At 42.8% G+C, this 25,085-nt stretch overlaps 2 protein-coding genes across 4 annotated transcripts in view; one reads left to right on the top strand and one right to left on the bottom strand.

Moving 5' to 3' along the window:
- APBA1 (amyloid beta precursor protein binding family A member 1) overlaps positions 1–12,745 on the top strand; it is a 48,543-nt gene extending 35,798 nt beyond the window's left edge. For both annotated transcript variants that reach the window (XM_066616406.1, XM_066616407.1), the window contains 6 exons: positions 44–229; positions 1,653–1,832; positions 2,904–3,116; positions 7,161–7,280; positions 8,634–8,774; positions 10,174–12,745. In XM_066616406.1, the coding sequence (XP_066472503.1) occupies positions 44–229; positions 1,653–1,832; positions 2,904–3,116; positions 7,161–7,280; positions 8,634–8,774; positions 10,174–10,245 (912 nt within the window). In that variant the 3' untranslated portion in view covers positions 10,246–12,745. The remainder of the gene's footprint in view (positions 1–43; positions 230–1,652; positions 1,833–2,903; positions 3,117–7,160; positions 7,281–8,633; positions 8,775–10,173) is intronic.
- Positions 12,746–22,082: 9,337 nt separating this feature from the next.
- Positions 22,083–25,085, bottom strand: part of ENTREP1 (endosomal transmembrane epsin interactor 1) — a 39,124-nt gene continuing 36,121 nt past the window's right edge. For both annotated transcript variants that reach the window (XM_066616319.1, XM_066616318.1), the window contains exons 10-11: positions 24,021–24,310; positions 22,083–23,145 (exon numbers count right to left, since the gene is read on the bottom strand). In XM_066616319.1, coding sequence (XP_066472416.1) covers positions 22,942–23,145; positions 24,021–24,310 — 494 coding nt within the window. In that variant the 3' untranslated portion in view covers positions 22,083–22,941. The remainder of the gene's footprint in view (positions 23,146–24,020; positions 24,311–25,085) is intronic.

The raw sequence follows: 25,085 nt of genomic DNA on the forward strand, positions 1-25,085 counted from the left end.
TCAGAGCTAATATATAATATATAAGAATTTTTTTTCCCCCTAGGAAACTATGATGGATCATCCTCTGAGGACCATTTCGTACATTGCAGACATTGGGAACATAGTCGTATTGATGGCTCGCAGGCGAATGCCAAGATCTAATTCTCAAGACAACGTGGAGGCGTCTCATCCCTCTCAGGATGGGAAGAGGCAGTACAAAATGATCTGTCATGTCTTTGAATCTGAGGATGTAAGGAAGCTTGTTGTTGATGTTTTCGAATTACAAAAAAAAGGAACATGTTTTATAGTTGTTTCAGTCTCTCTCAAATGTAACTACTAGGAACTCTTAGTTCACTAAAGCGCACATGTATCAAAGTTATGGCAAGATCCTGGTTCAAGGGAAGACCCTACTTAGCTTGAGGGGTGGCCTATGATTGGCATAGCCTCATATTGCCTCCAATACAGAGTTGTTATACTCAAAATGCATTAGGCACAACAGAATACAATTTTCTCCCCCACCCCACACTTTATGCAGTTCATTTTTCTTTTTCTGATTTGGAATTGGTGATGTTCTCCTTTTCTCCTGCTCTGAAACCAGCCCAGATTTCCCCAGTGGGCAAATGGGAGAGGGTGCATAGGAGCAGGATAGAAGGAGAGAATAATAAAGATTGCGTGCTTTGTTTCTATCAGCTGCTCCTCAAGAGACAGTGGAGAAAAGATATTAATGCAAAGAGGACTTAGTAGAAGCAAGTGTCTGGAGTAGAGAAGGGAGAATAAAGTCAGACACCATCTTCCTCTCTTAAGTGTAAGACCCAAGGCTGAATGATGACCTAAGATGCAAATCCTAAGCATTGGAATGGAGGTGGGGAACAGTTTGAAAAAAGGGGACAAGGCTGCTGCTTAAATACAGGTGTGCACCACTTAACACAGGGGATACAATCTCCTACCCTTGCTGTTATGCGATTACATTGTTAAACAAACATACCACCCAGTCTAGTGCCTTTGTGTAAACAGACACTCCCTGCCAGACACTTGCTGGCTGCACAGGGTACTTGAAATGAAATTCCTCTTCTTTGCATTAAGAACCTCTTTGTTCTGAAAACAGACATTCTGCTGCAGGCTGCGGGAGACCTGATTGCCTCATTAAGAACCTATTTGTTAGGTTCTGTTGTTATGTAGTCCGTTGTTAAGCGGTGCACGCCTATACTGTTTTTCTTGAGGTGCAAGAATCGTTGTGTGAGGCTCAGGAGGAAGGATCAAAGTGGTGGTGGGAGAGTCATTGTCATTTCTGTTAGGTATTGGGTTTCTGGGCAGTAAAGCCACCTAAACATGCTTACTTGTATTGTGTGGTGCTGTAGCTCCATGACCACCACCACCCCCGGAGGAGGAGGCCTTCGGCAAGCTAATAAAAATAGCAAGTTGACTTTCTGCATGCTGATGTCAAGTGAAGGACTATGAGGAAGAGCAGATCTCCCTGAAGGACATGTAGGCCCCAACTTGGGAAACCAGATGCTTGGCCTCTATGACTTTCTGTTTTGTGGCTGCACTCCACTCACAGCTTCTGACCAGTCTGAAAACCGCTTTTTAAAGTTCTTTTGACTGCACATGTCATGAACTAATCTGGTATGTTTGATTGTATTCCTGTTCTTATTTCCTTTGGTGACTGCTTATAGGCACAGCTGATTGCACAGTCCATAGGCCAGGCATTTAGTGTGGCCTACCAGGAATTCTTGAGGGCAAATGGAATAAATCCAGAAGACCTGAGCCAGAAGGAGTATAGTGACCTGCTCAACACCCAGGATATGTACAATGATGACCTGATCCACTTCTCTAAGTCTGAAAACTGCAAAGACGTATGTCCTCATTTTAGTCACATTACCATTAGGCTAATAATCCCCCAGAGCCATGTGAAGCTGGTAACAATTATACAGCCATTATAATTTTTTGTGAATGACTTCCATCCATATATGGCAGAACACTCGCTGCCCTCCTGGGATACCTTCCTTTCTTTCTAGAGGGAACAGACAATACTAAATTTGGACTGATTACCATATACCATGCGTTATCTTTAAGAAACAGTTTTCGAATATTCGACGTGCTGTACATCAGCGTAGTGTGATTGAGAAGTTTTAATACAATCAACAATTTCACTTCTGTGGATGTAGCTGAATTTGCAGGAAACCTTGTTTCAAAATCTCCATACGTTTGATGATACCATACCATAGATCAAATGCTAATGTTTGCATGTAGATGCTGTTAATTGGGAGGCAGTTAAATCCACAGTAATATACTGTGTGCCATTGCTTTATTCTGCTCCACCAGCGATGGCACAGCTTGGAATGCCACCTGATGCCATCTCAAGTCCAATTATGTTCACTTGATAACAGTTATGAAAAGAAGTGTTTACCAAAGTCCTCACAAAATACCTTCAGTTGCAGAAGTGCAGGACTTCTGGTTTGATTTAAAGAGACTCCATAAATGAAAGAGGTCTTTCGTTCACGCAGTCCTTGTAAATCAAATCGGAAGTCCTTCAATCCTGTGTCTGAAGAAACCTTGCCTAGAGCAAGGTAAGGGTGTGGATGATCCACTTTCTGCTGGCTTTTAGCAAGTAGAAAGCCGATCAGGGCAAATTGCATATGTTGTAGGCTGGAGGGAGACGGTGGCAGTGGCCGTGACTCGGGGTGCCTGGAACCCCCGGTCCACCACCATCTCACTTCCCCGCAATCTGCCACTAATGCAACCCATGTCATCTTGTGTAATGGATGGACTGCCCCTGTGCTCCATGCACAATAACTTTATATGTTCTTTTTATTGTGGTAAATCCTCCTGGTGCAAAAGGTAATGTGAATGTCTATGCACTTGCACAGGCAGCTTTTCATTTGAGTTTGGAGCACTGGTATAATTTCTTTGTTCTCACAATTCAGGTCTTCATTGAGAAGCAAAAGGGAGAAATTCTGGGTGTGGTGATTGTAGAGTCTGGATGGGGATCCATCTTGCCTACAGTTATCATTGCCAATATGATGCATGGAGGACCAGCTGAGAAGTCTGGAAAGCTGAATATAGGAGACCAGATCATGTCAATCAATGGAACTAGCTTGGTTGGCCTACCGCTGTCCACATGCCAGAGTATCATAAAGGTACAGAAAAGGCAATGAAGTTGAAAAAAGGTCCTGAGCACACTTACATAAATAGTGGGGATCAAGGGTACCAGCTCTTTGGCAGCAGAGAAAGAGATGATGTTTGAGTACAGGAGTCGATTTGTATTCACTCTACTTAATGGGGTGTGTGTGTGTGTGTTGTCTTCACGCCCAACAGCAGACCAATGGATCATAGGAAAAGCATGCTGGATCAGGCCAAAGGCCCATCTAGTCCACTGTATTGTTTTTTGTAGAAACCCAGCATTTGTCTTTGGATAGCCCACAAGCAGGAGATGAAGATGTATCCCTCTTTCATTGTTGCTTCCCTGCAGTTGTCCTAAAAGTAGCATATAACCATTATGGAATCCCATATCTGCAATTGGTAATGGACTACATCTTAGTTATGTTGTTTGAGATCAGTGATTTTCAACCATTTTTCATCTTATGGCACTAAACTTGCTAAAATGGTCAAGGCATACCATCATTTTTTGATAATTGATAAGGCAAACCACACTGGCCCACACATTCCTCAGTGCCTCAACTAATAAATAACCCTCTCCCAAACTCCTGCGGCACACCTACAGACCATCCATGGCACACCAGTGTGCAGCAACACAGTGATTGCAAATTACTGCTCTAGATCAGGGGTGCCCAAACCCCAGCCCTGGGGCCACTTGTGGCCCTCGAGGCCTCTCAATGTGGCCCTCAGGGAGCCCCCAGTCTCCAATGAGCCTCTGACCCTCTGGAGATTTGTTGGAGCCCTCACTGGCCTGACGCAACTGCTCTCAGTGTGAGGGCAACTGTTTGACCTCTCGCGTGAGCTGTGGGATCAAGGCTTCCTCCATTGCTTGCTGTTTCATGTCTGTGATGCAGTAGCGGCAGCAAAGGAAAGGACAGCCTTGCTTTGTGCAAGGCCTTGAGCTATTGCAAGACCATCATTCATTCTTATAAGTTCATCTTTAATATATTCATTTATGTAAACTTATGTAAATTTATTCAAATTTTAAATGTAAATTAATTCTTCCCCCCCCCCGGCCCTGACACTGTGTCAGAGAGATGATGTGGCCCTCCTGCCAAAAACTTTGGACACCCCTGCTCTAGATCATGGTCTGTGGCTATTGTAGTGTTGTTCCTTTTACAGTTCTCGTTTTTGGTTATGATTAACTATCCTATCACTCTTCTCCTAAATTCTTAATTTTTTTTAGCCTAATTGCAGCTTTGCTATTTCCCTTCTTCCTTTTATTGCCCTGCTTCCAAATGTAGAGGCCCAATTTAGATTTGAAAACTCCTGCCCTCACTTTTTATATCTCGAGGAGAAATACAGCTGCTATCTTGTTGTTATAGAGACCCCGCAGTCTCTCACATGCAGTGTCCTGCTTTCATTGCAGCATCTGTCGGTTGTCATGGGGACTGCTTGAAGTCCCTAACAGTCCCGCAGAAGATTTTGGGCACCTGAATGTGTAAACTTATCTGAAGCTTTGTGTGTTTACTTCTGAACTGTGTATATGCAGGTGCAGCAAGATTCAAAGTCGCAAACTAGACACTTCATTATGCTGCTGAAATGGATTCTGTGATTTCCAAGAATGGTGGCTGTTAACAAAAAGTGTTAGATGTTTTGTGTGAAATAAGAGAACACAGTGAAATTATTATTGTTGAATTCTACTTGTGATCTGCCTTTCACTGATGTTCATTTAGCAATAGTCTGTTATATCTCTGTATATCTATGTATCTCTGTTACATTCATTCTAACATACAATAATGATAGTAAGAGTATAGGCTGCAATCTTACAGCCCAATCCTGAGCTGCCTGGTGCGCGGGACTGTAGCGGCGCTGAAAATGGCTGCCGCTGCATCTAGCATGCCTCAGGCAGCTGCTGCCACCTCCTCGGAGGAAGGGGACTTTTGTCACCTTTCCCTGGGTTAAGCAAGTAGCCCCGCAATGGTGCTACTCAATTCCACAATGACCCAAGGGTCGATGCAGAATACAGAGCCTCCATGTTGGGTGGTCGGTCCAACACAGAGGCTCAGGATCCGGTCCTGCCTCCCTCTCCTGGAATGCCTCCTCCCAAACCTCCACCTCCCCTGGCCCCAGAACACCTCCTTCCCACCTTGCTCCAACCTACGAGTACTTTTCCGCTACCCAGCGTTCTGCGTGATTGCCAAGCAGCAGACCTCTGGTTCTCCACCAGCGCTAGCCTGGTGCCAGCCAGCAACGTTTGTGACAGTGCGCACCGGCGGTGAGCCAGAACACACTGTATAGGATTGGACCCTTAGTCATTTACAAGGTCTCAGTTCCCCTGAAAGCCAGTGACATTTGTGAATTTGAGTATAGTAGCATTGTATCCTTGCTATTCAAAGTATGGTATTCTGGGCACAATCCTAACCAACTTTCCAGCACTGAGTAAGGGCAATGCAGCTCTGAGGTTAGGGAACAAACATTACCTTACCTTGAGGAGGCCTCCATAACTGTTCCAACTGCAGGATGCAGCACAAACCCCACTGACACAGCTATGCCTGTGCTGGAAAGTTGTTTAGGATTGTTCCGTCTGTTGGCTAGTGGCAAATTTCCTTTTTGAGATACAGAGCTTGAATGTGTAGTGGTAGCTCAATTCCAAGTGGTTAGGAAGGATGCAGGTTTTCTAGCCATATTTTGTACCAGCTTCTAGCCTAGGTTTGGCATTGAAATGAACTTGGTTGCTTTTGTGGATGACCTGTGATGGAACGGAGACAGAGAGATTATGATTCAACTAGATCGTCAAATGGCTTTTGATTACATTGAACATGCTATTCTTCTGGGCTTTCTGGCCAGGTTGGGAATTAAGAGCACTATTGCTTCAATGGTTCTGCCCCTACCTTGCTGGCAGGTTTCAGAAAGTGGTTGATCTATGGTCGAATCCTAACAAAGGTTTACGGCTGGTAGAATGTGCTGAGTTGTTCAAGGTATAAAGATGTGTTAGATACAATATACAGTTCAACCCTTACAGGAATGTAGCTTCTAAATATCTGTAAATAAAATAAGTTTGTCAGTGTTTTATAACAAGAACTGATACTATCTATCTGTCTTTTTTTTAAAAAAAAAAATGAGTAAATAGAACAAAAAGGGTGCTTGCTAGTAGCACAACTGGTCTTTTTTGGATTCTTTGTGGAATAGACACACATATACACAACACTTTGGGACTGCTTTTCCTCACTAACAAGGCTAATGGACAGACATATGGTGCACAGATGATGTTTGAGACTGAATTTGGGGCTATAAATAAAACCCAACCACCCAAAAGTAGAAGCGATAAAGTGGAATGAAAATGTCTTCAGGCCTGATGTTTCTTTGCCTGCCAGATGGCTGCAGAATGGCCTTTTCTCATGATAGGGTTGTATTTTTATTTGCTGTGTTTGCTTCCCACATCCACATGCATGCTGGCTTCTTGGCAGCCTCCTTGCCTGATTAACAAGCTAGCTGAGCACGAGTATATTTGGAGGCAAGAAGAGAGAAAACACTTTGACATTTGCTGCTCTCCGGGGTTCATTTCATAAACAACCCCTTGTGAGTATTGAGAGGTAGGTCAGGATGCTGGATGCAGGAGAACTAAGCCCTAAAAGGAAAATGCTCGGCACCTGAATAGATCTAGGAATACAGGCAGTCACTTCAGTTGAATGTGTTTTTCTTGTTTTTGCAAAAGGTCAATATAAAGATCCTTTTTGCACTTTCCATACTTGCTAGAATGGAAATGTTGCATTTAGCTATGTCATGTTTAAAAAGTTGGGTCACTGGTTTTAAAAGTTGGGTCACTGGTTTTAAGTAAGTTGTAATGGTCCAAAGTATGATAGCCTGAAATTGTCATAAAGTCCACATTTGTCCTAGGTGAAGGGGGGTCAGGCTGTATTAACAGCAACCCACCTAGTTCCTCATACATTGTCACTCCATCCTTCTTGGCTTTCACTACATTTCCTGCAGATAGAAAAGCATTGTTACTATTCCCTTCCTGTGTTTATGTCCAACCACCTTTTTATAGGACTTAAAATTCTCTCTACTGTATTGTGTTAAAGGGTTTGAAAAACCAAGCCAGGGTTAAACTGAACATAGTGAGATGTCCTCCTGTAACGACTGTCCTCATCAGAAGACCAGACCTCAGATATCAGCTAGGCTTCAGTGTACAGAATGGCATTGTAAGTAGTACTTGGTACCCTTGAATTTTGGGGCTGGGAGAGGCACTCCTGTCTCCACAGACTTTTTCTGGAATAAAACAACTGATTTCAAAGGCAGTTAGCACTTACATACTTGTATATAGGATAACAGTCAAAACACCTACACAGACCTACACAATAGGTCAAGACAATACTGAGGACCCGGTGTAAATCTTTATAAGCTTATAATAAATAACATCTGGAATTAATCTGTGGAAACATGTGATTAATGTGATTGAGATGTCATTATGACTCACGAAGTTCGAGTTAATGGGTGTTCGACTGTTGTATGTGAGGGGCTGGGAATATACAAGAAGAATGCAAAAGTCATGTTGAAGCAGTTTGTGATTAGGTAAATGTGATCCCTGGTATTGAAAAGAGGTGCCAAGAATAATTCCTGATTATGATATGGAATTGATACATGGTTCCTGAACAAAAAGAAAAATCTGCAAATGTGTCCTATTTAAGATGCGTTCTTGTGTTTCAGCATCTCCAGTGGTATCATATAACTTTGTTATATGCTACAAGCTTTGCCTAAATTGCTTTTTTTCAATTTCTGTTATATCTAGTTCTGCTCAGAAATTTGCTTTCTGTGGATAACAAGCTCATGGGGGACTTAAGCAAGACTCTGCTAACTGTGCCCCCTTCCACTACTGTACAGGCTAAACACACATACAGCCCTCCCTGGGGCCCTTGTACATCTGCAGAGGCAAATCCTGAGTGCAAGAAGAATTTCTCCCCACAATTGAAAACCCTGGAAACTCTCCTCATGTTCACCATTTGCTCCTATAGGTTAATGTTGAATGCAAGGAGGGGTGTGTGTGAGGTTAGCCAGTGAGCTGGTGCAATAAGCCATGGCGGGTGTTCCATGTGTGGTGAGAGCTATCCCTCTTACCTGTCAATGCAGATGATACAATGTATGGGTCTTGTGGTCTGTACCAACATCTGCTTGGAGAACCAGCTCACACAATCTCTGCCCCACCCTTTTAAAAGGGGAAAGATCTCACAAACAGGGCCTCCACACTGTTGGACTTCAGCATGCTCACCTTCATGTTATATTACTTGCTTACCAAATAGGAGGTGAATGTTCCTGAACTATTTTCCGTTGACTGTGTGAATTACCTTCATTATTGCATTTGGAGGTGAAGACTATGTGTGATACTTCATTGGCAATAGACATTCCATGCATGCAATGTAATGTAGCAGGTAAAAGAGAATTAGACACCTATGAAAAAATCCTGAAGTCTGCCTGAAATACAGTATCTACAATGTTGCCATTTCCACACCAAGCACTGTATGTGGTCTTTATTTGACATGTGGTCTTTGGTTTTCCAGATCTGTAGCCTTATGCGAGGAGGGATTGCAGAACGAGGAGGAGTACGAGTCGGCCACCGAATTATTGAAATAAATGGGCAAAGTGTTGTAGCAACACCTCATGAAAAGATTGTTCACATCCTCTCCAATGCTGTTGGTGAGGTAGGAGCTGAAACAACTCAGTTTTTGGTTCATTGTCTTTGTTGTCATCAACCAAATGAAAGTACTGGCAAATGAGGGTGGCCTGGCCCTTTCTGGAATGTGTGATATTGTTTTTATTGAGACTAGCGCCTCCTCAGGAAAGGTGATGAATGGTCACACTTGTAGCTGTGTAAGCATTTGTCACATATTCATTCTGCTTTTCCTCCAAGTCGCCCAGGGCATTTGTTCATGTAGTCAGCTCATCCTCATGTGAATTTCATGAAGTAAGAGGCACTAGCCCAGCGGTTTTCAAACTCTCTAGGAGGGTTTGAACCACTCTAAGTCATTGCGGGGGTGGGAGGAGGGGGCGGGGGAAGGCAGAGACACGATCCCCAGGATTGCGCTGGTCAGGGGGCTTCAGGGGCTTGGCTGTACTTACCAGAGCCTCCTGCAGCCTCCCGGGGGTATGGGGAGCCCTGCACGACCATCTGCAGGGCTCTCCAATGCTTTAGAAGTGAAAGTGGAGCGACTGCACCCATCTCCGCTAAACCGGAAGTGGAGCACGATTGCTCCACTTTCACTTTTGAAGCATCAGGGAGCCCTACAGGTAGTCATGCAGGGCTCTCCGCATCCCCGGGAGGCTGCAGGAAGCTCTGGTAAGTACAGCCAAGCCCCTGAAGCCCCTTGACCAGCGCAATCCTGGGGATCGCATCACTGACTCCTCCCTGCCTCCTGGCTGCCCCTACCCCTTAAGGGGAAAGAGGTCAGGGCCCTCAGGCTGGAACATCAAGACGCCCCAGTTTGAAAAGCCCTGAACTAGCAGATAATAACTTCACCAAGGCAACCCACATGAGCTTTGGCCTTGAGCCTGAATTTGAACCAAAGTTGGTTCAAATCAGTGTCACTGCCACCATTTTTATCTTTTGCAGGGTTGTAATTTAAGGTTCTCTGGAAGATGAGGGAAAGAGAAAGAGAGGAAGATAAAAAAGAATAGTCATTTTGCAAACTATAAACGATAAATAACAATGAGTTCCATGTTGCAGACTGAGGTTAAAGGTCAGCCCCACATTGGGAAAGGTTTAAAACTATAGCCTTATACCACACTGTCTTTCATTTGGGTGATCTTGGCATCTACTTATATTTTGTGCAACCCAGTCCAATGCATGCTTACTCACAAGCAAGTCCTGCTGAGTTCCTTGAGATTTTTCTACTGTGAAGGGGGTTGCAGCCTTTGCACAAGTGTGAAAACACATTCAAGTAATGTCCCCTTGGTGGCTTCCTTTCCCCTTTTGTTGAACATCCCCCTTACACACCAAGATAAAATGTACAGCTTCTCTTTTTTTTACAATAATTACTATTTTCTGAAAAGCATAGGAGGATCCGACCTGATTATTATTTGTTTATACTTTCTTTCTTCCAGATTCATATGAAGACCATGCCAGCTGCCATGTATAGGCTCTTGACTGCACAGGAACAACCAGTTTACATCTGAAGCTCTCCTTTCCAGTGTGCATGGAGGACATTTTTTCCTCATTAGTGGTTGTGTTTTCTTGTGCTGCATTTTGGTGTCAGCAGCAACATCTCTCTCTCTCTCTCTCTCTTTCTCTTCCCCAACCTTTTAACGTTCTGCTGTGTACTAGATGACATTTTTGGTTGCTTTTTACTGTTGGTTAAAGTATATGGTTACCTTTTGCTATTAGAGTTTTGTGTAATTCTTCACAGAACAGAAAAATAATAACCAAGTTTTCTTTCTTTCTCTCTCCCCCCTCACTGACTCACTCATTCTCTCTCTCTCTCTCACTCACTCACTCACACACACACACACCCCTTGTCCAAGCTATTTCATTTTATGCTTCTGTGCCTGTGAGAGAGAAGACACAAGTACCTTGAACAGAAATAAATTAGAACGCTCTTTTTACCAAATAGGTCAAACCATAGGATGAAATTCTCCTCTTGGAGTGGTGTAAGGAATGTTGACCTTTTTTTCCTGTAAAGTAGCTGTGCTGCGTATGTTAGGAAAGCACCAAGATGCTAATTTTCCCCCAAGGAAACGTTTTATGTTTGAAAAAGGAAACATATAGTGTAATCCTATGCATACCTCCTTGAAAGTAAGCCCCATTGAATTTGGTATGACTTACTCCCAGGTAAGTCTGTTTAGGATTGCAGCCTTAATCTCTTTTAGAGGAGTAATGCTTTCCTAATGTACTTCAGCACCTGTATAACAGGAGAATGTTGCCTCAGAGATGATGTTTATCCCATGCTGAAAATCCTCTGGGACTAACGTTCACATTGCCTATGGGAGATATGCTCCCTAGGATGTAAGCCTTTCTCTCCTTTTCCCAGAAGACCTTTATTTTTTAGGTGCAGCATGATTTTTGCAAATGGCTTTTCTATTCCCTACTTTCTTTCTATGGTTGAGTGATGATATTCTAAATACCCAACGGGGGAGGGGGAGAGTGTGCTGTCAGATCTTGACTTTCTAAGCTTTTTCATTTTCTGTATGTGTAAGTATGTACATGTTCGTGGGCTGATTGGTCGTCACGTTTTAAAACTGTATGCTTGATATTTATGATTTTTTTCCCCTAAAAATTCTGCATACAGTTCTAAATTCTTTTGTTATCCTGAGCCGGTTTACTTTTAACATATCTTTGGTCCAAAAGTTTTTATTTCATTTTTTTAAAAAGACTATTCTCTTTAATTTTGGACCACAGCATTAATGGAATAGTGGAAGGGTATAAATTTAATTTATTTTGTAATATATATATATAAATATATGTAAAGTTGATCCCACACATGGGGTGCTAAAAGGGTATGTTCACTTACTGTAGATGCTTGTGCAATGAAAAAGAGTGTTCCAAAATGTTTTGGTCATGGTATTTAAAATAAAGGAGGTCAGTCAACGGTAGTATTTTGTAGCAAAAGTTTAAGTTCTATGGAAAAGTATAAGTTCAATACATTTGTTGCGGTATAAGCCTTTTTGAAATAGAGCTCACAAAAGCTTCGTTGCAACACTGTTTTAAAAGTGTGCCAGGATCCTTGGTTGGTTTTGCTACTGCAAACTAATTCAGGGTGCAATCCTAACTTGCCCTGGAACTGGCAGGCCAACAGGCCTACGCTGCATCCAGTGTAAGGTGGGTTGGGGCTGGAGCGCAACTCAGAGTAAGGAGATTTTTATTCCCCTTACCCCAAGAAATGCCCCACACAGCCCTATGGGGCTACTGAGATCTGGGCCCGCGATTGCACGGTTGCAAATGTGAGCAACCTGTGTAAGTTACTATCTGACCTGGGCTGCTGCTTCAGGTCCCATCCCCCCACTCAGACCCAATCTGCCACCTGGAATGCCTTCCCCCTGCCCACAAATGCCCCCTCCCCACCCCCAGTCCACTCTCCCACCATCCTCTTCCACCCCGTGCTGGTCTGCCCAGGCCGGCACATACCACATTTGGGTGCCGCACCAACTCCACGAGGCCAACGCATGGATGTGCTCTGGCCTATGCTCCTCACGAGTCATTGCGACCAGGATGGCCAGGAGCCAGCACAACAGACTTGGGGAATAGGCTTGCACTATCAGCTGCCCTTCTGGTTTGCCTAATGTTTGTGTTGTGGAAAAGGAAATACAAAATAATATTTTGTTCACAGACAATTCATTGTTCAGGACAGCACTGATGTATTGGGAAAGATTGGAATGTCTGCATTTTGCATGAATATTCACACATATACGTATAATGGTGTACTCCTGGGATTCAGTGCCCTGCATGGGTGTTTTCTGTGGATACATCAGGGTAGCCCACGAGGCTTTTTGGTGGCCCTCAAAAACCCACCACAACCACCAACCACATCTCCTCCCACTTCCGCAGTTTTTTTATTTCCCTGCCACGCCATTCCAGCTTCTTCCTTGGACAGCTCTTTGGAGAAGAAGAAGCCAGAATGGTGCAGCTGGGAGATTGAAAAGTGCTGCCACACCAACCTCCATGTCCACCTCCTGCTGTCTACGCCTGCTGAGGAACTTCAGCAGCTCAGACCCCAGAAGTAATTGGTGGTGACATAATCACACCAATTACTTCCATGTCTGCACACTCGGGAGGTGATGCCAGGGTTGTGTGCCCTTCCCAGCTATTGGAAGTTAGACCACCCTGCCCTACATGAAACAGAAGCTCTGGGAGGGAGAACAGCTGGTGCTATGATGAAACATTCAATCACTTAAAGTGACAACATAACTTTGGAATAGTGGGGAGACTAGCATATTAACTCTCTTTCTTTGTTCACAAAAGAGCTGTACTTAATTATGTTCCATGAGCCTATGTAGCTGTTGTAGTGAAAAGGCATGTTTGGTAAAAAAAAAAACTGTAGCAAGCCAAGATGGTCCTGTGCAGTTAGGTGTAGCTAAGCTAGTGAAATCAGGGTCCAGTCTTATCCAACTTTGCAGCACTGATGCAGCCATGCCAATGAGATGTGTGCTGCATCTTGTGGTGGGAAGGCAGTCATAGAGGCCTGCTTAACTAAGGGAAAGTTTGTTACCTTAGACCTGCATTGCAGCTGTATCAGTGCTGGAAAGTTTAATAGGATTGGGCGCCCTCAGTTTGTCTAATTCTGCACAGGATCAGGCTGTACTTGCTTAAACTGGCTGCAAGTTGGGGCTCAGTGAATAGTCCTGCTGTAGTTGTAGAGAAGCTTAAGAAGAGTAAGGCATGGTAAGCAAACTGGGTGAGAGACAATGGGAGCTCCAGGAAAGGGATATTACATTTATAAATATATATAATAAATAAAGTTTATAAAGTTTGTTATACATTCTCAAAATTATACATAAGCAAAATTTGTATGCGCAACCTCCTGATTGTATGCGCAACCTCCTGATTTTAGAAATGGGTTATGTCAGAATGCCAGATGCAAGGGAGGGCACCAGGATGAGGTCTCTTGTTATCTGGTGTGCTCCCTGGGGCATTTGGTGTGCCGCTGTGAGACACAGGAAGCTGGACTAGATGGGCCTATGGCCTGATCCAGTGGGGCTGTTCTTATGTTCAAAACAAAATGAAATTGATTTCTTTTAGCACTTATGTTCTTCAGCTTAATTAAATCAGCTGTTTTCCAAATTGTTTCGCAACTAACTGTTTTATAGATGTAGTGAGACGCATATGAACAAAGTGGACACCTTTTGTTCTGAGGATTCAAAAGCCAGAAAAATGCAGAGACACATATACCAAGTGGATTTTATATGTGTCTTTTACATCGTTTCTACATGGATTAAGGGCAGTAAGCAAGGGTTGAATTTTTACTTCTAAAATAGAGGGCAGGAGAAGAGTGTGTGTGTGGGGAATTCCCCTTGGTACTAAGAATACTGCAGTGACACATACAATGACCTACTACTACTACTACTAGGAACTCAATTTGTTTGCTGTAAAAACCCAGCAGAATTAATCTATTTTTCTCAAGGAAATGGGATTCCAAACTGTGAAATAGACTCAAATTTCAAAGAGAATAGCATTAGCATTAGTACTAGCATCAGTATTAGTAAATACTGATAGTGTGTTAGTAATCTGAAGGCACCTAGATTAAATACAAAAAGAGAGAATAGTATTTGTCATACTATTGTAATAGTATGTTGCCACTTCGGGCAATATAACTTTTTTCCTGTGTACTTTTCAAAGTTTTCCCCTGTCTGTCTGTCTGTCTGTGTCTGTCTGTCTGTGTGTGTGTCTCTCTCTGTGTTTTTGTGTATTTTCTTCCAGGACTGGCCCAAGACCTCCTGATACCTGAGGCAACATGTCAGATGCTGCGCCACCCTTACTTGGTAGTCTGCCAGCCTCTGCTCTGCCCAATTCCTGGATGGAAAAGGGGGACGGAGTGAAGTAGAACTATGGAGGAGAGGGGAATAGTGGGCTAGAGTGCCAGAGGTTCTCTAACCCACCACTTTCTTCCTTCACACTTCCTCTTTTGCTCTATCCCATTCCTCATTTTCCAAGTGGGAGGAAGAGGAGGAACAGTAGAGAAGACTGACAGGAGCACACCCTCACCAATCTGTTGCCTGATGCAACTGTCTCAGTTGGTCTCATTAATGGGCCTGCCTGGTGCCTTCCCTCCTGATTCCCAGCTACCTAGATTGAGAGCAACCAGTAAATGCCATTCTTTAATGACCGACATCAACCATAAAGACCACATGAACAATTCTTTCAGAAATTTCCAAATACATATATATTGGAACAATTGTAGATACAATATGCGGTATATCTAATTGAATAACACGTGGCATATTTCACCAGTTCTTCCTACCAGCCTGTTGCATTTTCTTTCATTTAAAGGCATCATCCTTCTTCAAGTTCGTTCCCTTTCTTTTCACCAAGACCATGCTCCACCTTGTTCTAAGTCCACTTTTTATGCAGAGCAGTTTTCCCAGACATTGCTTGAATGAAAAGCTCATGTTGAGAGTCCAGCTATGCTTAGTAGAGGTAACTCCCAGATCGAATTTACTTCTATTTTAGGTTTACACAAGATATTTCAGACTTCAATGAGAGTTAGACCCAAGGCATTAGGTTACCAATGGGAATAAGGTGGATAGATTTTTTAAAAAATCAGATACTTGTGAAAACTTGAACATGTCCATAACTTGAGGACATGTCTGTAATTTGGATCACCGTTAATATTTTTCAGACTATATGTTAGAGACAAATAAGCTGTGTCTTAAATCGCTTCTCTGGCCTGCCATTATTCCTTATCATAACATGTTTGCACATTGGTTCAGAAACCTGGGAGAACTATAGTCCTTCTACCCACTGTTGCATGGGGAGGAACACTAACGTGCACCAGGCCAGTTCCCATGGTTGAAGTAGCTGGGAAAAGTCACAACCACAGATATCGTTGCCGTCTGTCTACATACAACCCAGTTCTTCATACAGAAGTTTGTCCATTTAGCTGTGTGGCTGCAGCTTGCATATGTGGGAATCTGACTTGTGAACTGCCTTCCTGAGAATATCCACAAAGCTAGTTTTGTAACTGGTCCTAGGCGTTAACTTGGGAACATTTATTTGACTGAAAGGTGAGAAAGGGAACATGGACTAAAAGCTGAGAAAATTTGAGTGTTAAATTGATCTTAGATAAGTAGTTATTAATGTAGGAAATTGACATTATTTTTGGATTCTACACTCCTTGTAGTTTGCAAACATCCAGCAAGGATGATATGGCCCTCTTTATTCAATTTTCCATGTTTATGATAAGGTTGAAATTACCTCTTGGATTACCATTTTTCCAGTAAATGTTTGAATCACATTATAATTTGCAGTATGCTTTGGGATGTCCCAGGTGCAAGCTTTTGGGGGTGGGGAAGGGGGCTTCTTTGTACTTCCAGGAATAAAAAGAAATTTTGCCTGAAGATGGCAAGTGTGTTCATATATATAGAGAGAGAGACAAGCACAGTACTAAATAAGGAATATGAAGTTGTATTATTGTTCTGTAAAGAGGGTGAATAGAAATTATTGAAAGCATTGGGAGAAGTATAGTATTGTATTTGTAACAATATTGTTCTTTGTAAACACTTTATGTGATGAGCTCTATATATAAATATATATATACAGTATATATATAAAAAATGTGTATATATATAAAAACATGAGCCTGGAATGTTGACACTGCACATCTACTGAATGTAATTTTTCAGACTTGTGTCACAGGTCTCTGCCCCCCCTCCCCTTCTCTGTAGTGCAGCTACAGTGATTTGGGGAATCTGAAATTTTTTATTTATTTATTTTTGTTGTGATGTATTTATGTGTGTGACATTCTTTTATTCAACAGAGCGCTAATGTCTGTAAGATTTGCAACAATAAAAAAGAAACATACAAAAAAGGCATTAGATATAGCCAAGGCTTTGTTAATGTTGATTTAGCAAGTTTTGATTCCTACTGATGTGACCATTTAGTAGAGGATTCCCATTCCCAGTCTTCCACCATTCCATAGATCAACACCTCTATGCTGGTGGACAGTGAAATTCCAGATCTGAATCCCTTTTGACCGAAGGCTGTAATTAGTGACTTCATAATTAGTGACTTCCACTAGTTTAACTAGTTAAACTACAACCTTACAGTATTCATAAAACCTATGAGCTCATTGTTCAGTAATTGCTGGTCTTCGTCTGATTCACCTTTTATTTCAGCTCTTGCATCTGCAGACATTAAAAGTATATTTTTGCCTTTAGAGCAGTGCTTACCAAATGTTTTAGCACCAGGACCCACTTTTTAAAACAAATCTATCATGACCCATGTCTCTCTTTCATGAGACAAAAAGAAATCTAGAAAGAAAAATATTTTTATTATTAATAATATAGTATCTTATTATAATTAATATATTGTCTTTGGGGTCTGAGGCTGCCAGCTTTACTTGTAGTATGCATGGGTAGACATTTGCTAGCCTGTCCCTAGCAATGGACTGTTCCCTCAAATATTTACCGTCATTCTAGTGTACCCAGAAGGCTGAACAAGACATGCTGTTAGGGACTTCCAGGCAAGACAGAAGGCTGAAATTGGGTTCACACGTGATCAATGGCATGCTCATTACTAGAGAAAATTAAAAAATGTGAACATTTTAATTTGTGGTATGAAGATTACTTCCTTCCTACCTAAACTGTTAGCATTCTAGCTATTGATGTTCTTCTGAAAACCAGCCAAGGGTACTTGCAAAGTTAAAAAGAAAAAAGTTCAGAAACTTTTCATGACCCCACAAAAAATCAACTTACGACCCACTGGTGAGTCCCAACCCACAGTTTGGGAAACAAGGCTTTAGAGCAAACAATTGGGAGCACTTGCAGGTGATACTACAGTAAGAACCTGAAGGAGTTGCTTGCAAGAGTTCTTTATTCATATGTCTTCATGCAAGCCAGGACAGCTGAACTAAGGTATTAAATGTGTTTCTTGTTGTGTAATTAATTACCCATATCTTCTGGGTAGGATGCTTGCAACCCACTCAATGATGCTACCATTAGGCCAGGGAGAGCTGTATGAGCTCTCCCACAGTCAGGTAGCCAAAGATTGCAACAAGTACCATAGTGGTCCTCCAGTGTTGATGGGAAAGATAGCTAGGCAAAGGGAAGTGTTTGGGGTCAGCATCACAATTCAGTCTGGTGCCATTCGTTTTGTACCTTACTGGGATATGTTGCTAGTTGGCAATGTGGATACACGTTAGGAGGCATGAATAAAACAGTGCTCAGCTTCTTGTGATAAAAACTACCCTATTACTCTACAACAACTAGCGTTCCATTTGTACACAAGTTAATGTAAATGTTATTTCTCATTTCACTAATGCTAGGAGGTTATCCTGTCCTCTGCTGAAAGCTACAGTCGTGTACATCTAGACATATAATCACCATTGTAACTGCAGCATCATTAATCAGTGAAACCAAGGGGTGAAGTGCTCTGAGCACCAACAGGATACAGAGCCATCTTCATATCAATTTAGCTGGAATATTCTAGGCCAGTGGTCTCCAAACTGCACTCTGAAAATCCCTTCTCCAGTGCAAACAGAGCTTACCATTCTGCTAGGGCAGTGTTTCTCAAACTGGGTCAGGACCCACTAGGTAGGTCACAAGCCCATTTCAATATTTTATTTTTAATATATTAGACATGATACTCCCATGGTATGTGACTGCATTTGGGAAAATGTTACAGATCTGTTCTTTTAACAAGCTACTATGTATAATCTTCTAACAATGATAGTCAGTGGGACTTACTCCTGGGTTGCAGCCCTGGATTGTTTAACAATGTTCTGGCTTGATGATGTCACTTCCAATCATGACATCACTTCTGGTGGGTCCTGACAGATTCTCATTCTAAAAAGTGGATCCTGGTGTTAAATGTGTGAGACCCACCATGGTAGGGAGCCTATCTTTGTTGCTGATCTTCCCTAAAGTTCACATTGGCACACCATGTCTGCCCTGAAATCCAGGCGCAGAGCATGCTGGGGTGACAGAAGCAACTAGCTAGTGCAAACAGCAAGCTCCATTCATGGAGAGGAGAGATTTTCACAGGCGCCTGATGTGACCTGTGGGCTGGGGTTTGGTGTTTGCTATTGTAGGAAGTCACCTAACGCAAAACTTGTTGGAATTCAAGCTTGGGTCATTCTTGCCCCTTAAGAAATAGCCAAAATAGACTCTCAGCAATCTGTGTTCCCTTGCTTTCATGTCTGCTAGCCCTATGCTGCTGCATAGTCCTAGGCTTCCATTACACATTTAGGAGGCTCTCCAAAGCAATCCGTCTCTGTCTGAGGGTAACCTTTGAGAGTAGCAATAACTATCATCTTATTTCAGAACAGAGTTGCAAATACTTGTCCAAACCCCCAGAAATTTTTATGTTTCTGAGAATGCACACTTGCATAGGGGCCACCCAATAGCTAACAGAAAGTAAACCCTACTACATTCCATAGAACTGTACTGAACGCCCTACAATTTTTGCTTATTTTTTCCTTATTTGGGAGTGCTGTTAATTGAAATAAGTATGCTAGCTCAACATAAAAAAGCAGCTAAGATATCCTCCTGAGGCACACAGCAGGGCAATCAGAGCAAGATGCATATTGCTTATATTAACTCCTGAGTTCAACCAGAACAATAAATCCAGCCCACTTGGCTGTCAAGATGGGCATGGGCCAGTGAATTGGGTATCTAAGGCACCTGAGAGGGGTAGATGGAACCAGATGCTCCTAAATCCTCCAGTCAGCTAACCCTGTGACCAGTCATTAACCAGAGTTTTTTTTCCCCAAGTTCATGCCTGCAGCTGGAGAGCTGTGATGCTCAAGACCACTATGAAAGCAGGCCATCTGACCAAGTGAGAGAGTGATTAGCGCCCTCTGCTGGGTGGCACTAGTAACTAGGGGTATGCTTTTACACTTGGAAATCACTGAACACTGTTGTTTAGGTAGATTACACCTTACCCAGATATCCAAAATCCTGTCTAATCTGAAATCCAGACATTTTTGTCCAAGACTTTTAAGTGCAAAAAGTGGCAAAGTGTACAACTGAGCAGGCAGCACATTGCAGACTGCAAAGGAGCATTTGTGAAGTGTTTTCTGCAGAGTGAACACTAAGTAGGAGCATATGGGGGGGGCAAATGCCCAAGGCACCACAACTGCAGGAACAGTGCCACCAGCCTGGCCCCCCACCGTCCCCCTTTCTTGACCTGAGGGGCAGCCCAGAATCATGCCCATGTGGCTGCAAGTTGCATCCACTATCAGCATGATTCTGCACTACTCTGAGCCATGCCGTTCTTCTCCCTTATAGAAGTTGAAAGTTGCAGCTCAGAGCAGCCACTCCCTACCTGATTCCTCATCACTCTGGGCTGTTATCTTTCCTCTCCTTGGAGGAATGGAAGGGGGGCAGCCCAGAGCAGCCAGGAATCACAAGGGGGATGATGATATAGCCGCAATTACTTCAGAATCAGGGGCCAGGGGTAGCAAAGTGGGACACAGCAAGCAGAGAAAAGCCCACAACCACCACTGCTCTTGTGCTCATTCTCACATACAGTGCAGTACAAGCTATACGTCCTAGTCTCTTCTTTGTGGTGTTTACCTGTACAGGCAGTGTTGAAAAATGTCAGAAGCCAGCAAATACTGAAAAGAGCAAGAGGAAGCATTTTCATATTTATGCAATTATTCCCAAATCTAGACACCTTCCCATCCAAAACTATCCAGATAAGTGATATTCAACCTGTAGTTGGAATTGCAACAAATATTTCTGAATTCAGTGTTCCAGGTATTCAGAAGTAATTCCTACTAATCGGAGTCCCAGATGAATAAAATGAAGCTTATTCCTTGATTTGGCTGTTTGAGAAAGGAAACAAACATCTCTTAGACAGCTGGGCAGCCAGGATGGTGGGGACAGAGAAGTCTGGTTATCCTTATTGGTGTTGCCACTGTTTTGGCAAGGGTCAGGCAATGGAGTAAGAACAAACCCTGAAAGTGGTGCCCACATTTATGAGATCCTGAAGCAGGCATGGACTGTTGCCAGCCTTGTCATATGGGACCCAATATTTTAGATTAATAGGGTAATGTTACCCATTTTGGGGGTATATGAGGTGTAAAAAAATTGTTAGATAATAGATTCTGGCTGAGTGGTCTGTGTGCTTTGTCTAAGTTCTACTGCAGAAGAATCAGATACAGGTTTTTTTTTTGGGGGGGGGAATAGTCTGGCAGGAACATGGAACATAGGAAAAGGACATTGGTGTAATTAGCTGTAGAAACACCACATCTACTACAGCACCCTCTACTGAGGGAAGAGGAGGAAGATGGCAATCAACCCTTGTTATGAGCTTCCCAGTCCCACCCCACAATCTAGCACACAGATGCTTTGTTGAGCACCGGCACCATGAAAAAACCAGGAGGCAATGGTACAGGTCGCATGTCTCTGCCAAGCAGGTAGCAGAGCTGCTGCTGTTTTAAAGTGGGAGAGGTGTGAACAAACCAAGCCAGCAAGGGAAAGAATGTGAAGGCATCACTTTTCACTCAAAGTATGGAGAAAGATAAGGGAGGTATCAACCCTGAGACAGACACTGGCAGCTTGGGCAGCAGCATAGAGGTGGGGTAGAGAATTTACAGACGGCACAAGACACTCCCTTCCGAACGTATTCTACACAGCCACGTTGCTATCATGCAGCCTGAAGGGTTTTCCTCCAGACCCCTGTGCTAAGCAGCACTGTGGTGAAGGGGAACTCCAAGAACATACACACACATACCTAATATGGGGGAAGAGACTGAGGGAACTTAGATGTGCATCTTTCAGAAGCACATGACACTGAAGTTGCCCCACTGTTCCACCTGCAATTACACCAAAGGGCAGTGACAACACACAAGTCCCTGTTGGAAGCCAGGCAGTAGAAAACCGACGCGCCCAAGAAGTTATCAATCTGGAAGCATTTCTGCCAGTGGGCATGCACTGCAAGAAGGAGTTAAGCGTGGGTAGGGCTTGGGCCACCTCACCAATATTACTGGGCTCAGGCACCTGAAGACCCCAGCACAGGGCACTGTAGGCACCATAAATGCTAAGTGGCCTCCACAGGTCAAGGGCCAGCAGAAGGCGAGCACAGACTCGGGGCGATAAAGGGGCAAGTGGTAAGAGGTAGGAGGCAGAAGGCGCTAGTTTCCCAACCCCAGCACAACTGCAGGCCACTCTGAAGGAACCTGGAGTGGAAAAAGAGGCCTTCTGCAAACGTAAAAACACCATGATCACTCATGGCCTTCAGAGGGATGATAGCCCTGGATGACCAGCCATTCTCCTGGGTGGAAAATGCTGGCTTCCATTGATTCATAGCATTTGTGGCCCCAACATTCCCTGGAGCAATTCTGCACTTAGGAGTTGCCACCTTTAAAAAAAATGTAAAGTTAACAAATGAACACAAACCAACATTCATGCGGCACCATTGAAAAAATTATCCATATACAGTTCTATATCTGCAGATAACCCATCTGAAGCATTGGCAGAGCAGACAGAGATGCAACACCAATAACTGAGTCAGTATTCTGTGCATAACTGCAAAACTAGAAGGAAGCCAGGCTCACCTCATCACTGAAGGGCACATTGTGAGAGGAGTTTTTTTTATTTTGTTAAACATCCATTTTTACTCTAATATGGGTGTGTGTGACAATATAATGTTTTTGCCTATCTATTTATGCAGTTGCATAGCTAGGTTTCAGGATATGCTTCTCTCGTAAAGGAAGCGTAATTGCACTGATAACAAAAAAGGCAATGCTGTTGTACAGCAGAACAACAAACCTCTCTTCATTCTTGCAATGTCAATCCACAGACAATGGCTATTTGCTTTTAAAGGGGACTCTCCCCAACCATCAACTGTAGAGATTCATCACAAAGGAACCCACAAAAACTGGAGGCGTAAAGCACTTACTGTATAATATAACTTTGAGAATAAATTTCTTCCTCAAACATAATTGTGCACATAACCCCTTTCTTTCTCACATTCCCCCAAAAGTGCTTCTCAAATGCACTAATTGCACCTGAATATTCTTATTTTAAAGACAGCTTTGAAACCAAAAAACATTGAGGTTTTCATACAGTAAACTTCCTCCAAGAGCCTCCTCAATTATTGTTTCCAAAAGCAGCATTAATTATGAAACACATATCAATGATTGTCCCATCAACTTGCATTTCTACCAAATTTTCATAGCCTGCTCAGTTTCTCTGAAGGAGGGTCTCAAATACAGGCACTCAGAGTACTGTTTCCCGCACAACTCCAATGAGACTATGAGGCCTTTCATGCTCTGTCCGCTGAGTTCTTCTCTCTAGGAGCCGGTTTTCAGCTGTAGTGAATGTACTCACGTCCCCACAGCTCTCCAAATGAAGGAGTCCTGGGTGCTTTCTAAAAGGCAGAGTATGTGCCCTTGATGTCGACGGATGAGCAGGAGTCATTACCTTCAGAAAAGGAATAGAAAAGTTACCAGTGAGAAAAATTTTCACGATGTAACATGGTTTATAGACAGATAATGCATTATTAAGATTGATTCACTACAAAAATAAGGATTTTAACCTTGTTGATGCATTTAATACGTACTGCATCTCTCCCCTTCCATACCAGCCGTGGGGGGACAGAGAAAGAGGATGACCCCAGTCCTCTTGCCAGAACTTCCACCAGTGTGTACCGCTTCACCAGCAAGTGCCCAAAGGGACACAGACAGAAGAGGCTTGGTTTTGGCCCATTCTCTCCCATCCCTTACAACTTGTTAGCTTCACACCCAAAACTCATCTGCTTTTAGTTATTTTTGAAGTATGTTTCAGCTGCAGTAGTTCTGAATACACACCACCATTACTCCCATATATAGTTAGTATATGCTTATGCTAATTGCTGTCTCAACCTAGCTATAGGAACGAGAGCTGAACATTTGGTTGTGTTTTTTTTAATCAAGAAGTGACAAATTATTAAAATAAAAGTTTCCCTAGACTCATTATTGCTCACCATTCTCCTACCCTTTCCAGCTCTGATGTGTGTGTATGTTGGGGGGGGGGGATATAAAATAAACCAAAACTGGTGAACTCTAAGCTCGAGCAAAGATCAAGCTATCTGTAATTTTAACAGGATTTCTCCATCATCATGCGCAGTTGCTAGAATGAAAGGGCCCCAAACTATCTTGTTTGAACAATTGTTCTTTTCCCAGAACAAAGCGGACAAAGGAACTGCAATTCAAGTTAAAGGTCGTATTTTGGACTGTGCTGCTATTTCCAAAATACAGCTGCATCCTGGAAGCTGAAGATGTCACTTAAACCAAGTTTAGTTATGACAATAAAACTACCTGTTCAAGGAAGCTGGCGCTGTTGATGGCTTCCTCCATGTGCTCTTCATCTGATTTTAAAACAGATTTTATATCTTCCACCAGTTCATGTATGTCAGGTGTCATGGTGCAAGAGGACTGCTCCAGGAACTTTGCCACAAGCAGCTTAGTATCTATGTATGATTTGTAGTCTATCAAAGACCGAGGCCTTGAGCGTGAGGCCTTCGCTCTTAGACTCTTTCGCAGAATGACAGTAGCCAGTTTTGGTTTTAATTCTGTCTGGGTGGCAGCTTCACAGCTCAGCACTGGACCTGGAGGCACACAGAAAGATTCACTGGATGCAACTGAGTCATTTATAGAGGAGAGACGCACATTGAAATCCCATCAGGAAAACAAACCAATCAAATACTCTAAGTAAATTGCATTACTGCTGTTGAGGCAAAATATAAGCATTTTCTGAATACTCAGAATCACAGTCAAGGACCAAACAAGGAGAAAAATACAGGTCCAACCTTGTTATACATGGATTTTTTAATACACGGATTTGACTCAACGCAAATGGCCACTGCAAATGAGAAGGAATGTGCTGATCACTGGAGAAGGGCAAAAATGCACCTCCTTAAAATGCTTTTCTTACTGTAGTAGAGATTTTTATCTCAACATGATGAGAAGGGCCCTTTAAATTAAAGGAAAACAGTCCTTTACAATAGTTAGAGAGAGGTCAGCCAGCTGACAATCCATCAATCATTCTCTCTCCAAGTGACCCCCTCCCTTCCCCCTGAACACATGAAAGATAATCCTTTCTAAGTGTCTGGAGAAAGACTGATTGTTGGATTGTTGTCTTAATGACTCTATCTTAACATCACCAAGGTCAGCAAGGTTGTTTTTAAATCATCTGGGCAAAGGGACTTTGTTTTCTAAATTGATTTGCTGTAGTGTGATTTTTGCCATCCATATGAATTCTGGGAACAGAACCCTCCAGAATAATGAGACTCAACCTGTATCTTGCAAACAGCAATGTAATGTGGAAACTGTGTTACAAATTTAAGTGGGTAGGTCTAGTATTTCATCCCCCCTCCCCCCCAC

Source organism: Tiliqua scincoides, chromosome 2 (assembly GCF_035046505.1).
Source record: "Tiliqua scincoides isolate rTilSci1 chromosome 2, rTilSci1.hap2, whole genome shotgun sequence".
NCBI lineage: Eukaryota > Metazoa > Chordata > Lepidosauria > Squamata > Scincidae > Tiliqua > Tiliqua scincoides.